This window comes from Propithecus coquereli, unplaced genomic scaffold, assembly GCF_000956105.1.
Source record: "Propithecus coquereli isolate 6110/MARCELLA unplaced genomic scaffold, Pcoq_1.0 Scaffold377, whole genome shotgun sequence".
NCBI lineage: Eukaryota > Metazoa > Chordata > Mammalia > Primates > Indriidae > Propithecus > Propithecus coquereli.
This window is the reverse complement of record NW_012149474.1, coordinates 645,696-661,988: the sequence shown is the minus strand read 5'-3', so window position 1 is coordinate 661,988 and position 16,293 is coordinate 645,696. Positions and strand designations below refer to the sequence as shown.

The following is a 16,293-nucleotide window of genomic DNA, read 5'->3' as shown; positions in this document are numbered from 1 at the left end:
GTGCCAGCTACCCCGGCCTCCCTGGACCCTCAGCCGACCTCCTCCTGGGCTCCCCTTGTTGACACTGTGTTCTGGAAACTGTTTGAGGTGGAGACCTGGACACCCGCAGGGCTCCTGTCACGTGCTTCCTACGGACTGAGTGTCTGTGTCGCCGAATGCTTATGTTGAAATGCTGCCCCCGGCGTGGTGGTCTTAGGAGGTGGGGCTTTGGGAGGTGATTAGGTCATGGCCTGGAGCCCTCCTGAATGGGATTAGTGCCCAGAGAGCCCCCTGGCCCCGTCCGCCATGTGAGGACCCGGAGAGAAGGTGCCGTCTGTGCACCAGGAAGCGGGTCCTCACCAGACACCAAGTCTGCTGGCGCCTTGGTCTTGGGCTTCCCGCCTCAGAACCGCGAGAAACAGATTTCTGTTGTTTATGAGCTGCCCAGTGTGTGGCATTTGCTACGGCAGCCCCAGTGGACCGAGCCACGCCTCCCGGGGACCTGCTCGTCATTTCTGTGGCCTGACATCTAGCATCGCGACGGCTTTTATCGCTCATCCTCTGCCTCATCTTTCAGTCGCTAAATCCGGCCTCCGCTACTCCCTTTGCTGAAAATGGAAGTTCTTGATGAGACAGAATCCTGATGAATTTTTAAAAATTACAAAGTGGTACCTAGTCACTAAATGAAATGTGGAAAAGTGCAGAAGAGTAGCAAGAAGATAAACGCTCCCCACTGAGCCCCCGGCCTGCACCCCGGGTGCCGTCAGCCTCCACCTGGCCGGTTCCCATGCCGAGTCGCCGGGCGGCGTTGCCACGGCTCCGAACCACCTTCCCCGGCTGCCGGAACTGCGCGCCACGGACTGGGTGGCTTCGGCAACAGAGACGGATTCTCTCACCGGCCTGGAAGTCTGGGGTCGGGCCCGGCAGGCGGTTTCTCCCGAGGCTGTGATGGGGTCTATCCCGGGCCTCCCTCCAGCTTCCGGAGAATCTTGGCCGCTCCTGGGCTCGCAAACCCGTCACGGCGACTCTGCCTGCACACCCACACGGCTTCTCTCTGCGTGTGGCCGTGTCCACATTTCCCCGTGATGCCAGTCGTTTTGGAATAGGGGCACACTTGCTGCCATGCCCAGGCGCTGGCCCTGTGCGTGTCCGGGCTGGCTGTGCCAGACACCGCAGGGGCCAGGGCCAGGAGCGCCCGTCCACCGTGGCACCAGCGGCCCCTTGAAAGTTTCTGTGGACTCTTCTGCGTGGCCAGTGTTTTGATCTGCTGGCGTAAAAGCCACATGGCTTCCTCAAAGCCTGCACATGCGGCCACAGCTGGATGCCCCAGCTCGGGGACTCTGGCTTTGTGTGGCCTGGAACCTCCCGGGCAGTCACCACTGTGGCTGCAGCAACCAGCTCCCCAGCAAGGACCCCTTTTGCAGGGACATGGGACAGCTCAGGCTTTCCTTGCACAGTGAGAAGCAACTTCCACACATTGGGGGCCTGCAAGGCCACGTGTGGGGATGGGCAGGGCTGTGAGGGGGGATGGGCAGGGCCCCACCGCTGCCCCCCAGAGCTGTGGATGGTGATTCACGAGCCTGGTGCTCATGTCCCTGTCCCAGGGCCACCATCGGTGTGGCCTCTCCACTGTCCTCTTGGCCTGAGGGACCCAGGTGGCCTGGCCGAGGAAGGGCATCAGAGACCTGACCCTCCTCAGGGCCTCAGGAGAAGGAGGCCATGGGCCACCTGCCTTTTTGTGGCCTCCCAGGGCAGATCTTGGGGGCAGCAGGCGGAGAGGCTACCCGGGCGGTCACAGGTGGGTCAGGCCAGGAGGGTCTGGGCGGTGACAGAGCCAAGGTGAGCTCACAGCTGGGGACCGAGCCCCTGCCCCAGAGCCATCCTTGGAGCCAAAGGGCCCCAGTGTGCATGAGGGTGGCCGGAGCTTCCTGCCGCCATGCGGAGTTACTGGGGTTTCTCTGTGGCTACTGTCACCATGCAGAGGAGGAAACTGAGGCACAGGGGTGGGAGTGACCTGCCCGAGGTCCTGCGGGGAGAAAGTGGAGGAAGCAGTGCCCTTGGCCCCAGATGCGGACCCCAGTGTCCCAGTGCCCACGACGGCGTCCACCGTGGGCCTGGGCTGCGGAAAGACACGCATGGTCAGTAACAGGGACGTCGTCTGACCGCCGTGGTTCCGGGTGTCGAGGGCAGATGGGGGTGGGGCGGGGGCCGTGAAAGGAGGGCCCAGGGCTGGGGGGCCGCGCCCGTCTCCACGCAGGGGCTCAGAGTGGCCAGTGTCACGCGGACAGCCACCCACGCTCCTGCCACCGACGCCTATGGCTTGGCTCCCACGCGGCTCCCACGTGGGCGGCGCCCTGCTGCACACGCTCCGTTATCGAGGCGTCACGTGCGCACGCTGCAGATCGCACGTGTGCAGCTCCGTGAGTCCGGGCACCCTGCGCACCCGCGCCAGCACCGCCGCTCAGCTTTCCGTCGTCCGACACTGGTTCTGCCTGTTCCCGAACATCCCATTGATGGAGCCAGAGCCCACCGGCCGGCTTCCTCCAGCCGACACCCGCCAACGCACCGGCACACGCCCCAAGCACTCGCCCTCGCCCAGCCCGCCCCTGGGACAGAGTGGGTGCCAGGTGCCACCTGCTGGCTGGCCTTGGCATCTCAGGTGTCACCCCTTCTGGAACCTTCCATGGGGTCACACTGGCCCGGGGCCTGGCCTGGGAGCTTCCATGTGCCCAGGGGCAGGGTGGGGCCAGGTCCCCAGTGTCCTGGCTAGAGAAGCCCCCGGCTGCCTGCAGGGAAACCGGGCTGGGCAGAGGTGAGGAGAAACGGGGCTCCAGGCTGGCGCCCAAGCGCCTAGCTCCCTGTCCGCCTCGTGGGACCTGGACAGGACGGACCCCTGGGACCTCTGGGCTGGAGGGTCTCAAGGACGCCAGGCAGGGGCGCTCGGCAGGCTGACCTGAGTCCTCAAGCTCCAGTGGCTGTGCCGGTTCCCCTCCCCCCGCCCCGCCCTGCTGCTTTGAGAAGAGGCAGCGCCCTGGACCCCAGACCACGGTGCCTCCAGCAGCTGCGCCTGGCTCCCCCCGAGGGCCGCCGGGCCTGGCCGGGACGCTGGGAGCCCCCACCCCTGGGGGTCCCGCACTACATGTCCCCCCAGCTCTGTCGCAGCCCACGTCTGGCTGCTCCCTCGGGCCTCCCCTGGGTCTTGTCCCCACCCCAGACCCGGCCATGGCTGCGGAGTCCTGTCCACGCCGCTGTGCCCACAGGCCCTGCACCAGCTGACCCCCTGTGGCCCCCATGAGAGGAGCATGTGGGGCTGCCGCCTGCCCCTGCGCAGCCCCAGCACAGACGTCCGGATTCCTGCGCAGCGAGGCCGGGGTCCCAGCCAGATGTGTGGGTCCCAGGCCCCCCATTCAGGGCCCCGGGCCTGGGACTCCGCATGTTTATCCACTGCCCAGGTGAGTCTGGGGGTGTCCGGGGGGCGGTGCGGCTCCTGCAGGTCGGCCCCACCCCCAGCCCTGGGTGGCTCCCGGGCCACAAGGTTGCAGGTCCAGTGCTGGTGGGTGGGGCCCCCGACAGCTTCCTGTGACCCTGGGGCTCCATGGAGGGTCCCCTCCCCACAATGTCCCTCAGGCCAGACACCCCGTGCCCCCTCCTTGGGAGACCGGGGTGGGCGGGCCCAGGGGCGAGGCCAGCAGGGCCCCTCCCGGCAGGCGCAGACCCCACGGCCGCGAGGGCATGTGCATGGTGGAGCTGACCTCGCCCGGCGTCTTGGCTGCCCCCTCCCTGTGCCTGCACCGGGCAAGCCCGGGTGACATCCCTAGAAACTGGCACCTCCCTGGCAGACCCCCTCGCCGCTGGGGGCGGGCCTGCCCTCCTCCCTGGCAGCTGGACCCGCCTGTGGCTGCAGGCCCGGGGGCGCAGGCCGGGGCCGAGACCCCAGCGACGTGCGGTGGGATCAGCGGTGGCGAGCTTCCCTGAGCGCCAGCCGCACGCAGAGCAAATGCTGGGCCGGCTGTGAAGGGCCAGGGGGACCTGTGGTCCCAGACCCCAGGAGCACACACCCGCCCCGGGGACCCTGCCGGCTCCTCCCCTTCCCACCTCTTCCTCCGTGCAGCCCCCCCAGCTCCTCGGAGCCCCCGCCCTGGAGCCTGCTGCGGCGGCCGCAGGACCCTGCGCCCCTCCCGCAGCTGAGAGCTGGCCTGGGGGATGTGACTTCCCAGGACACCTTACCTGGCGGAGGGGTGGGCAGGGTAGGGGCAGCCCAGCGGCCCTCTCCACCTCTGCGCACCAGGCCCCACCGGGGGCAGAGCCAGGGGAGGCTGCCTGGGCCTGTGCCGCTGGGTGTGAGGGCGGCTGGTCCCTCTGGGGAAGCCGGGCCCGCCTGGAGGCAGCGATCACCTGTCATGGCTGGCCGGGGCGGGGTCCGGGGACTGTGACTGCGCCCACTCAGGGGTGGGAGGCAACTGGCAGAGCCCTCCCAGCTGGCCAGGGCCCTGTGGGCAGGCGAGCAGGCGCAGGTGCCAGGCTGTGCCGGCTCCCGGCTGCTGTGTCTTGTCCCGTGTGATGGCCGGCGCGGTGCCCTCGCGTGCACAGACGCAGTGCTGGCCTCGCCCCCGCCTGCCCCTGCCCCAGTTCCCGCCCAGACCCCGCTCGACCCTCGGACCCAGCCCTCGACCCCAAGCCCTAGGCGCTGAGCCCTGGCCTCTCGCTAGCCTCCCCCAGACACAGCCCCCCGACCCCACGCCCTCCTGCCGCTCCCCTGGCGCCAGTGCACCCTTGGGAGGGTGGGCTCCGTTTGCGCCGCACCCCCAGGACCCGAGGGACAGACACGCAGGCGCCGGGTCCCAGCCCCCGGCCACGTCCGTCTTCCGCAGGCACATCCGCCCTGGGCCCGAGGGTGGCCACGCAGCCCTGGACTCCGGGGCGGCCACGCCGGGGCGGGGGGACTTCACGCTCCTCCACCCTCCGCGGCGCTGCCCTGAGCTACACCGTGTCCTCGTCCCTGTGAAACGAGAGCAAATGCCACTCCCAGCAGGCTCCTTGCTCCCGGGGCCCGGGGTCCCCGCTGCCTCGCCAGTTCCGGGAAGATGCCCGCAGGAGGAAGGGTGGTGGCGCTGGACCTGCGCCCGCAACAGGACCTGGCCATAAAGCCGGGCGGGGTGAGGCTGCGGTGTGGACAGCCGACCCGCCCACCCTGGCCCCCAGCTGTCGGCCCTTCCCAGCAACTGGCACCTTTGTTTGTTCCTTGAAGGAGCTGGTGGCACGGCCCGCCCACTCCCCTCCCGCCCCCACCCAGCAGTTGGGCGCAAGCCTGGAGGGGCCGCCAGTGACCAGGCCGGGAAACTGAGGCCCGGAAAAGGCAGGGTATAGGGAAGCGTCTTGCCCAACAGCCAGACCTGAGCTGGGACCAGGCTCTGGGCGGCTCATCTCCCGCAAGGCTCTCCCTCGGCCCGGCCTCGTCCTGGGATGGCCAGGCAGGGCGGGGTGGCCGTCTCTGGTGACTGCAGCTCCGCGCGGGGCTGGGCCCAGGCCTGGCTGCAGCTGGGCGAGGCGCCCACCGGGCACAGATGCTCCCCTGGGGTGCTAGTGGCTGTCCCGGTGCGTCGTCCCGGCTCCCTGGCGTGGACTGTGGGTCCCTGGGGTTCCTGAGGCTCTGACCGGCGAGGCTGTGAGCGCTAAGCCATTTTCTTCTCTTCTTCTTTTTAAATTTTGAGGCAGGGTTTTCTCTGTTGCCCAGGCTGGTGAGGAACTCCTGGCCTCAACCGATCCTCCCGCCTCGGCCTCCCAGAGTGCTGGGATCACAGGCGTGAGCCGCCGCGCCCGGCTAAAGCATTTTCATAACAAGACGGAGAAGCGACTTGCTGTCCGCGCTGCCCCCGTGCGCTGGGGTCCCGCGGGGCCCGCTGGGCCCTCCCTCTCCTTCCGCCTCGAACACTCACAGGGAGAGGAGGGCCCGGGTCACCCGCGACGTCCCGCGGGGATCAGTGGGCCTCACCAGCTTCCCGCAACCTCACCTCGGGCCTGAGTGTGAGCGCCCGGCGGCCCCGCACGCTCCCGCTGACGTCGCGGGAGGAGCCCTGAGCCCCGCTCCAGCCGGGCTGCGTGGCCGCTGTCGCCATGGCGCTCGAATGAGCGTCTCGCCACGTCAGGTGGGTGTTCAGACCCCACTACGCTACTCGGCAGAAGTTTTTTCCAGGATGAATGAGGTGAAAGCTCGTGCTGGCCTTCGTTGCCGTGATAAACCCGCGCTCTCAAGGGAAGGCCAGGGGAGCCGCCACGGTCGCCAGGCAGCTTCCCGACCCGACGACCTTCCTGCTGAGCCGCGTCAGGGGCTGCGTGTGCTCCCCACGGCTGGGATGCGCCCCGCTCGGGGGCAGCTGCGACCCCTTCGACGCGGCGTCGCCCAGTGACCGGCGCAGACGTCACGACGTCACCCCGGGGCCAAAGCGCCGTCCAGAGTCCAGCACGATCCAGCGAGGCCGCGGAAGCGCCCCTCCCTCTGCCAGCTGCACATCTGAGTTTTGGGCTTTGGAAACTGCAGTTATTTTTTATAAAAGTGTAATTCATGGCAATATGTCAGGGGTCTGCTGTCGTCATGTTAAATGAAATGACACATTTTAAGAATCCGTCTTAGTGTTGATGCGGCGAGTGGGGGCAGATCCCGCAGGAGACGCAGCCCTCGGGGCCCCCGGGCTCCGGGATGTGGAGGGTCTTCGCGGAGCCTCCTGAGAGCCACCGATGTCCCTGCCGGTGGCCCTGGGGCTGCCCCTCCTGCCAGCCGGGACGTGTGTGCCCGGATCCCCGACACCTCTGCGGGGGCGACGTGGGCGCAGGGAGGTCCCCCATGCAAGGTGCTGGCCACGCAGAGCCCCCCACAGAGCCGCCTCCGGTCCCAGCTGGGGGTGGGTGCCCTGGCCTCTGTTTATTTTGTTATTTAAAATGACTTTTCTACAGATTCCTGCAAATTTTATTGTGATAAGATACACGTAACGAAATGCACCCTCTTCCCCGTTTTCCGGAGCTCGGCGGCGTCCAGCCCATTGGCGGTGCGTGCGGCGTGTGCAGCCCCAGCCCCGGAACCACCTCGTCTTCCAGACTGAGGCTCGTCCCGTTCCACGCTGAGTCCCCGTCCCCTCCCGGCCCCTGGTGCTCACCTGAGCGTGGGATCCTGCTGCGTCCTCCCGTGTCCCCGCGGTCCCTCCTTGTTGCAGCCTGTGTCAGAGGCTCCTTCCTTTTGAAGGCCGAGTGATGTTGCGCCGCGTGGACGGACATTTTGTTTATCCATCGTGCGTCCCTGACGTTGGGGCCTCTGCGCCTTTGGGCTGCCGGGAGCAGCGCTGCCTGGACGTGGGTGTACACGTGATCTGTCCATCACTGTGGCTGAGTCTTTGGGGACACACATTCACGCTATGGGTAGGTTTTGAGGAAGCGCCACTGTTTCCCCAGGGGTTGCCCCACCGACCGTCCCGTCCCACCTGCAGTGCACAGGGCTCCCCTTTCACACCCCCTGCGTCTGACTTTGTGCTTGGAGGTGGACAGTCTGGTGGCCGTGACACCATGGCCTTCTGGGTTGGGGTCCATCCGTGGGAGCCCCCCTGGGCTGAGCCTGCAGGCCCCTGAGCCTGAGGTGGGTTTGCAGGTGGTCACCGTTTGCGGCCCCTCCGACACCGCACCCCGGGCCTCTGGGCCTCACCGTCACCCTCATCTTCCTCTGGGAGCGGCATCCCCTGGCTCCTGGCAGGTCAGAGGCCAAGGGGTCCGAGCTCTGCCTGCCCTGAGGGGCTGCCGAGGGACCTGGGTCGTCGGAGCTCTTCTGTCCCTGGAAGGGCACCCAGAACCCGCCCGAGCCCCCCTCAGGGCCCAGGGCGCCCACCTGTCCCAGGTCCCTGAGCCGAGGTGGGAGTGTGGCCTGGAGACCTGCCGTGGCGAGTGGCCCCGTCCCACGCTCCCGTCCGGCTATGGTCTCAGCCGGAGTCTGAGGCCCCCAGGACCCCGGAGCTGAAGACCCCACCCCAGCGGGGCTGGCACCGGATGTGGTCAGTGCTTGGGACTCCACACGCGGGCACTTGCCCTCTTTATGACTCTCTTCCTTCCTTGTGCCGTTTGATGTCATTAGTGGTGCCTGGTGTGGGGAGCAGGAATTTATGGCCTCCGGGTGACCCGGAGCCAGCCTGGTCCTTTCCGTCTTTACTTCGTGAGTGACACCGTGGTGACGTGGGGAGCCTTTGACTCACAAGCCAGCAGCTGGGAGGTGCCCAGGACCATTGTCTTCGTGGAAAGGTGTAGGTGCTTGTGACAGGAATTGGACAACACGGCTGGGCGCGGCGGCCACGCCTGACCCCAGCACTTGGGAGGCCGAGGCGGGAGGATCGCTTGAGCTCAGGAGTTCGAGGCTGCAGTGAGCTGTGACGACGCCTCTGTACTCCAGCCCAGTGACAGAGTGGGAATCTGGCTGGAAGGAAGGGAAGAAGGAAAGGAAAGAAAGAAAGAAAGAAAGGAAAGAAAGGGGAAAACAGAACTGGAAGGTGGGAAAAACACTCCCTTCCCTTTGACGCCACCTCTCATCCAGTTCTGGCTGCTGGCATCGTCCCGAGCATTCTTGGGAACAATTCTGTGACCCGAGTCTTTCGTTCAATAGTACTTAACTTCTCTGAGCATGAGCAGCCCACAGGCATCAAGGAAGCTCTGTCCCGTCCCCTGTCAGGGGCCGGGGGTCCCCAGCCCTGCTGCTGACCACTGGGGTCCTGGCCTGGCCTGGGCAGGATTGTCCGCGACGGCTGACGCCGGCAGCAGCCTCGCTGGCTGTGGCAGGAACAAAGACGATCTCATCTGGAGACCCCTTACGTAATGACATCTGCAAAGACCCTTTTCCTAAATAGGGTGACAGCCTCGGGTTCCAGGTAGATGTTTTTGAAGGGCCACCATTAAACTCCCATGGCACATAAAGGCAGGCATGTGTTCTCCCCCTCCCTCCCTCCCCCTCCCTTTCCCTCTCTCCCCCTCTCTCCCCTCCCTTCTCCCCCTCCCTCCCTCTCTCCCTCCCTCTCCCCCCCCTTTCATTCTAGTGTTCTCCATGAGCTGCTCTGCACCAGGCCGGGGTGGTGGTGACAAGACTTGCCAATGGACAGGATGTGTGAGAGGCAGAGGGAGTGCAGGAAGTCTCTGTCCTAAGGGCTTGAGGATGGACTGACGTTGGACCCGGAGTCCCAGCAGGAGGAGGACGAGTCTGGTCGGGTGCGCCCCAGCCACGCCGGGGGGTCAGAGGGGAGCCCAGCGCTGGGTGGGGGCTGGGGCTGCTCTGGAGACAGACCTGGGCTGGATGAGACGTCGGCTGCCCGTGTGGACGCAGAGGCCGAGGACACAGTGCGCACGGCCACACCAGGGCTGAGGCAGGAGGACACCGAGGGGCGCGGGTGACGACGGCAGGCGGCGTAGCCAGCGGTGGGGGAGGCCTCGCCCGCGGCATCAGGGCGGCAGCTGAGGGCAGGTGCTCTTGGGGGGGACATTCGTGGGTCACCCCTCCGAGCTCACATGCGGATGACCCTGCGGTTCCACAGCAGCAGTGCCGTGACCGGCTTTGTCAGAGTCACCGTGCGCAGGGTGCAGGAGACTGACCGGGTTTGCCAGGGGCCGAGCCATCGCCTCGGCCTCTGCCGGAGCGGCGCGCACGGGCGTGAGCGCAGTTTTCCACCTGCGGGGCCTGTGCGGTGCGCGGTGGGATGGCGGCGTGGGCGGGACGGAGCCCTCACTCTGGTTTCCTGCCCGCAGAGAGATCCGCTGCAGAGGAAGCGCCTGGCACTGCCCTTCTCCACCCGGCCTGCGACCACAGGCCATTGCGGCCCCCAGGATGGCCGAGGATAAAGGGCGGTCGTCCCCATGTCCCCAGTCAGTTTGCTGGAGTGGCCCTGGAGCAGCTGGACAGGTGACAGGCAGTGGGCGCGGTGAGCCATCGGAACCGGGGCCGAGCGGGACCGGATGCGGCAGCTCTGCCTGGGCAGAGTCTCACAGTCAGAACTGACGGTCGCGGTCCCTGGTTCGTTACGTGGCTCTTAATCTGTCCACAGTGTCTTCAAATCCCGCAGAAAACAGGATCGAAAGCCGCGTGCGTCCACAGGGAAGGGCAGTGACCCGCGCTTGCGGCCGGGGCCAGGGATTCACGGTCACAGTGGCCCAGAGGGGCCTCGATGACGGGCACGTCCTACAGAGCGCCAGGCTGGCGCACTGCGCCGCCGACCTCGTGCCACCGGTCATCTCGGGAGGACGTTTGTGCCAAAATGTGGGAGATCAAGTCCACATTGATTCGGGGGTGTTGTGAGACATTTGGGGTGTCACGGGCCAGGGCCGCTGAGGCCCCCGTGAGGAAAGGACAGGCGGCACGTGCCGCGTGTGGGAACTTGCGTTTCCAGTGCCCCCGCTTCAGGCAACGTGGGCTCGGTGGCCTGCTGCGCCTGGGAATGCTTTCTCCAGGACACGGCCGTGCTCCTCCCCCGGGAGCTGGGCTCCCCCTGGTCATCGCGATCTGCTCTGTCGCTGGACCAGCAGACGGAAAAAGGCTCAGGGTAACAGACTCGGTGACCTGGCGGGATCGACGTCCCTGCCCAGGACGTGGACGGGGCATGTCTGGATTGGATCTCGGTCAACTCACAGGACAACAGTCCAGGGGCGTTTGCCGGGTGTTTGCGGGGTGTTCGCGGGGGCGTTCGTGGGGGCGTTTGCGGGGCATTTGTGGGGCGTTTGTGGGTGTTCGGGGGTCGATTACAAGGGCATTTGCAGAGGGCGAGGGTCTCTTACGATGGAGGTCTGGGCCGTCCACGACAAGACACGTGGTGCTGATCCAGGTGGGGCGTCTCGGAGGCTGGTAGGAGAGAGACACGTAAATACCATCTCAGGGCTGGTGGCCGCAGTGGGAACTCAGCTTGTTCCACGAGTGCTTCCGTTTTGTGCACACAGTTAGACTGCGGCGGCCACCATCTTCGAGCACGCTGGACTGGGTCACCGTCGCCCTGACAAGTGCAGAGCTGGGCCGTGGCCCCGAGAGCCAGCCACTCCATCCTGCTCTGAGCCACCCGTGGCCACAGAAGACAGTTTGCCCACGGCCCTCCCAGCCCTGCCAGGGCCTGCACCTCTGCCCAGACCCCTTCCTCTCGGCCTGGGAGCCTGCTCAGGCCGCAGGCAGCAGCGGGAGTGCTGGCGGTTTCCTGTCCCCGGGCCACCCTTGGCGGAGGGCTGGGAGTCCGTGGACAAGCAGGCCCGTGGCCCCATCCTCTTGGGGCGACCCTGGGCGTGGCTCCCAGATTCAGGGTCCCCTGGGGCTGAGACCTGGCGGCCAAGCGGTAACCCCCCTTCATCTGCCCCTCCTTGCTTGAAACTGGGGTTACGCATTTTGGCAGGAATAGCCCGGAGGCCCCACCCTCCTAGTGGATCTTCTCGGAGGGTGTGCGACCTCGCTGCGTCCCGTTGCCGGGGACGTCAGCCTTGATCACTGGGCTCAGGGTTCACCTGCAAAGTTACTATTTGCCACTTTGCAGCTCATCACTATTGTGGGGAAGATGCTTTGATCTTGTGCAAATAACTCGTTTCTCTTCCAGGTGCAGCCGCTGAGTCAGGATCTGTCAGTAGACACCGCCCATAGCAACTGTGCCGTGACCTTCCCACGGTGGTGCTTCTGTTTCCCTCATTGCTCTCACATTAATTGGAATTCTTCCATAAAAATGAGTATTTATTTATGCAATCATTTATATCACTATGGATTCATAAATATTTGTTTTATTCTTTGGGCTGTAATCCATTATTATCTGTATTTATTTTGTCGCTCAAATTGTTCCAGCTTTGGCCATTGGGAGCTCCTGTGTCCTTTGGACATGGCTCCATGCCTTCCGAGTACTTCCCCGTTTTATGGCACCACGGAATTCTCCAGGTTTATCTTGTAATTTCCTTTCCCAGAAACTCAGCCACTTCTGTAAGTTCTAGTTCCTTTTATTGGAGAATGGTATTTAGAAACCAAGATCTGGGCATTAGGTGTGGTTACTACTACTGGGGCATCATTGCTGCTAGGCCTGCTCAGAGGACAACACGTGTGCGTGTACTAACCCATGCACACACACGCATGCACACACATCTTTATCTAATGTTCATTATTTTAAGCTGCTTGATTTCGGGGTGCTTTGTTATGCAGCAATTGCTGACTGATACATGTGGCTGGAACTTTGCAAACTATATTTCCAGACTTCCTGGCTGGTGGCTTCCTGGAAGGCACTGCTGGGAGGTGAGGAGAAGAGATTCCCCTTCCTCTGCCAGCTCCTTTCCTACCCCAGCCCTGTGTCTTCTGGCCCCCAAACCGCCTCAGGAGCCTCTCCCTTCTCTCCGCTCCTGGGTCCTGGTAGCCCAACCCCTTCCCGTGCCCCGGCCCTGGGGCCAGAAGCTACTTACTGCTGCCCACAGCGTTGGAGTCTCGGTGCCCGCTTTTCTCGTCCCACCTCCGGCACCCGCGAAGCCAGTCGCTGTATCCACTCCCCTCTGTTGAAACGCTGGTGTGGTTTCCCGTCCCGACGGGACAGTGTGGCTGCAGCGTGGACTCCCAAGTTCAGTCCGAGGGGCAGAGGCCAAAGCGCGTGGAGAGGAGCGTGGTGAGGAGGTCGGACCGCGGGGAGGAGCGGTTCACCGTCTGTGGGATGCTGCTAACGTATTTAGGGAAAACCTGCAGCACTAAACTCCTATGTTAGAAAAGAAGAGAAGTCTCGAATCAATGATCTTCTGTTTGCCTTAAGAAATTAGGAAAGGAAAAGAATAGCAAATTAAACCCAAAGAAAGCGGAGAAAAGAAAATCATTGATAAACTGACAGAACAAAACACTAGTGAAAAATTAATGAGACCAAACGCTGGTTCTTGGAGAAGATTAGTACAACGGATCAGCCCCTCGCCAGACTGATGGGAAAGAGAAATCACCGGTACAGGAACAAGAGCGGAGGCCTCACTGCGGATTCCGCAGATGTTAGGAGGATCATAGGGAATATTATGAACAACTTTCTGCCCATTAATTTAGCAACTTAACTGAAATGGACAAACACCTTGGAGGTATAACTTACCAAAACTCACTCAAGAAGAAATAACTTGGACAGCCCTCTATATTAAAGGAATTGAGTTATAATTAAAACCAAACCAAACCAAACCTTCCCACAAAGGAAACTCCAGGCCCAGGTGGCCTCCCTAGGGGATTCTACCAGAGACTTACGGGAGCAACGATGCCAATTCTACACAAACTCTTCCAAAGATTTAAAAAGGAAGGAAGACTTTGAACCCTTGCTTGGAGGCCAGTATTCCCTTAATGCCCAAACCACGCACAGACAGACAAGAAAAGAAAACTGTGGGCCAACATCCCTTACGAACACGGATACAAAAATTCTAAACAAAATTTTGGTAAATTGAATCCACCAATGTATTAAAATTGTGACCGAATGGGGTTTATCCAGGAATCCAGGGCTGTCTTAACATTGCAAATCCGCGTAACTCACCGTTTTAACAGATGAGAGAACACAAACCATGTGATCATCTCGATAAATGCAGGGAAAGCACTTAACAAAATCCAATATCCATTCCTGACAAAAACTCTCAGCAAACTAAAAATAGAAGAGCACTTCCTCCTCAGGACAAAGGCATTTAGGAAAAGCCTACGGATGACATCATACCTAAAGACTGAATATTTCCCCCGAAATCAGGAACCAGACCAGGATATCTGCTCTCACCACTTCTAATCAGCGTTGAGCTGGAAATCGTAGCCATTGCGATCAGGAATAAAAATAAATTTAAAAAATATAGATCAGAAAGGAAAGAGAGAAACTGTCTTTATTCACAGATAACACAAGCTAATACCAAGAATTGTCATAAAGCTACAGTAACTAGAACTGTGTGGTATTCTAATAGCATAAAGATAGACGAGTAGGTCAACGAAACAGAATACAGAGCCCAGAAATAAACTCACAGGCATATAAACTTCGGGTTTTCAACAAGGGAGCGAAGGCATTGCTATGAGGCAGGGACAGCCTTGTCGGCAAACGGTGCCAGAGCAATTGGACATCCACACGCAAGAAATAAACTTCCTGCCATACCTCACACCACATATGAAAGTTAGCTCAAAATGGGTCACATACTGAAAACGGTAAAACTTCTAAAAGAAAATGTAGGAGAAAATATCTGTGTGACCTTGGGTTAGGCAAAGAGTTCTTACCTATAGCTCCAAAGGCACGATCCGTAAAAGAGGAGATTGATAAATTGGGCTTCGTCGAAACTAAAAAATTTCTTCTCTTGCAGAGACACTGTTGAGAGACTAAAAAGACCCACAGGCTGGGAGAAACACTGACGTCTCTGATGAAGGACCGGGATCTGGAGCGTGTAAATAACTTCTAGATCTCGATAAAAAAATCTGCTCAAATAATCCAACGGACCATGGGCAAAAGATTTTAGACATTTCACCAAAGAAGATATATCGGTGGCAGATAAGCACATAAAAAGATTCTTAACATCACTAGTCATCAGAAAAATACAATTTCAAACCACAGTGAGAGACCACCCCACACTTGTTGGAATGGATGATATTAAAAAGGCCGACGCTACCAAGTGTCAGCAAGGCTCCGGGACGGCCGGGACTGTCGCAGACTGCGGGCGGGAACGCCGCCGATTGGTTCGGCACCTTGCAAAATGGTTCAGCAGTTCCTTAAAGAGTGGAACATGCAGCTGCCACGCAATCTAGACACTCTGCTCCTCGACGCTCGCCCGAGAGAAAGGAGAGCGTATGTCCACGCAAAGACTTGTACACACACGCTCCCAGCAGTTTCCTCCGTAACGGCCTCAAACTGGAAACAACCTGGATGTCCGTTAGCGGGTGAGCGGTGAGCACCTACGACACACACCGAGGCGTGAGCCGCTGGTGCGTGACTCTGAGCATCGCTGCGCTGAGCGAGAGAAACCAAACAACACCCCAAATGGCACGTACCGCGTGGGCCAATTTATATAAAATCCTAGAAAATGCACACTAAGCCGTAGCGACAGAAAAGAGGCCTGTGGTCACCTCTCGAGTGGGGACGGGCGGGAGGGGGAGGTTCCAAAGGGACGTGCGGGGACCCATGTGGGTGTCGGGCGTGGATCACACCCCGTCCTGATTGTGGCGATGGTTTCGAGGGTGTGTGTTTATCAACACGGACTGAATCATACACTGAAACGCGTGGTTCGTCGCACGTCAGCCACATCCCAGCAAAGCCGTTTTAAAATATTTCAAATCGGGCTTTTCGACAACACTGTGTCTATGCATTTTCCAGACTAGTAAATCGTAAGTGTTTTCCTTGTTGCAATAACATCATAATCATAATAGTAGTGGCTGCATGATAGTCTAGAATTGTTTGGCTCTTAGAGACTTAAAAACAATCAAAAAATACATTAGAGCCAAAACTATAGCGACGGTACAAAAGGACCCGTGGTCACCAGGGATTTGGGGGGAGAGGTGACTAGTGAAGCACGGTGCGTATTTTAGGGGGACTATTCTGTGCACTACTGTAGGGTGGGTACTCAACAGTCTACACTTATCGAAACCCAGAGAACTTCATACAGAACTTTATATGCAAATGAAAAACTATTTAGGAGGTTGAGGGATGCCCAGACTGTGACGAAACAATCCACCCGTACCGCAAAGGCATGAGATGAATTCGCTGAAGGGCGTGGGGGGAGGTGAAGCGTTCTGCACTTGGGCACCTCAGCAGGGAGGACGGGGACACTGAGGTTCCTCCCCTGGGGCCACGATGCCCAGGAATCTCTAATCTTCCTGTTACTCGTGATTGAGTTCTCTCCAAAAACCAACAGTCTCCCCCTTGCCAAGAGTGGCCACACCTTTGTGAAGTGGGGGACAGCAGAGGCTCGGGGCCGGGAGGGCCCTGGGACCGCACTGCGGCTCTGCCGTTCTCTGGCTGGGCTTTCACGCTCTGCCAATCTCTGGGATGGAGGAAAGTGAGCCCTGCCTTCCAGGTTGGGGGCGGGGTGGGGTAGAGTGAGGTGGGGCTGTTGAGCACTTGGCCCATACCTGCACATGGTGAGTTCTCGTGAGGTGGGAGCTCTGTGGACCTGCTACAGAAGGTCACCCCCAGACCCTGAGAGCTTTCATTTCCTCCTCCATTCACCCATCCATCCCTTACCTTTCCATCCACCCATACATCTATCCCACCATTCACTCATCCATTTGCCCATCCACCTGTCTGTATATCTGTCCATCTGTCTGTCCATCCATCCACCCATTCACCCACCAACCCAATGACCATCCATCCATCCACACAC

The 16,293-nt window shown here is 60.9% G+C and overlaps 1 protein-coding gene across 1 annotated transcript in view; it reads left to right on the top strand.

Moving 5' to 3' along the window:
* Window positions 1–9,513: 9,513 nt before the first annotated feature.
* MUC2 (mucin 2, oligomeric mucus/gel-forming) overlaps window positions 9,514–16,293 on the top strand; it is a 40,021-nt gene continuing 33,241 nt past the window's right edge. The window contains exons 1-3 of the mRNA XM_012651932.1: window positions 9,514–9,649; window positions 10,041–10,238; window positions 10,397–10,535. Coding sequence (XP_012507386.1) covers window positions 9,514–9,649; window positions 10,041–10,238; window positions 10,397–10,535 — 473 coding nt within the window. The remainder of the gene's footprint in view (window positions 9,650–10,040; window positions 10,239–10,396; window positions 10,536–16,293) is intronic.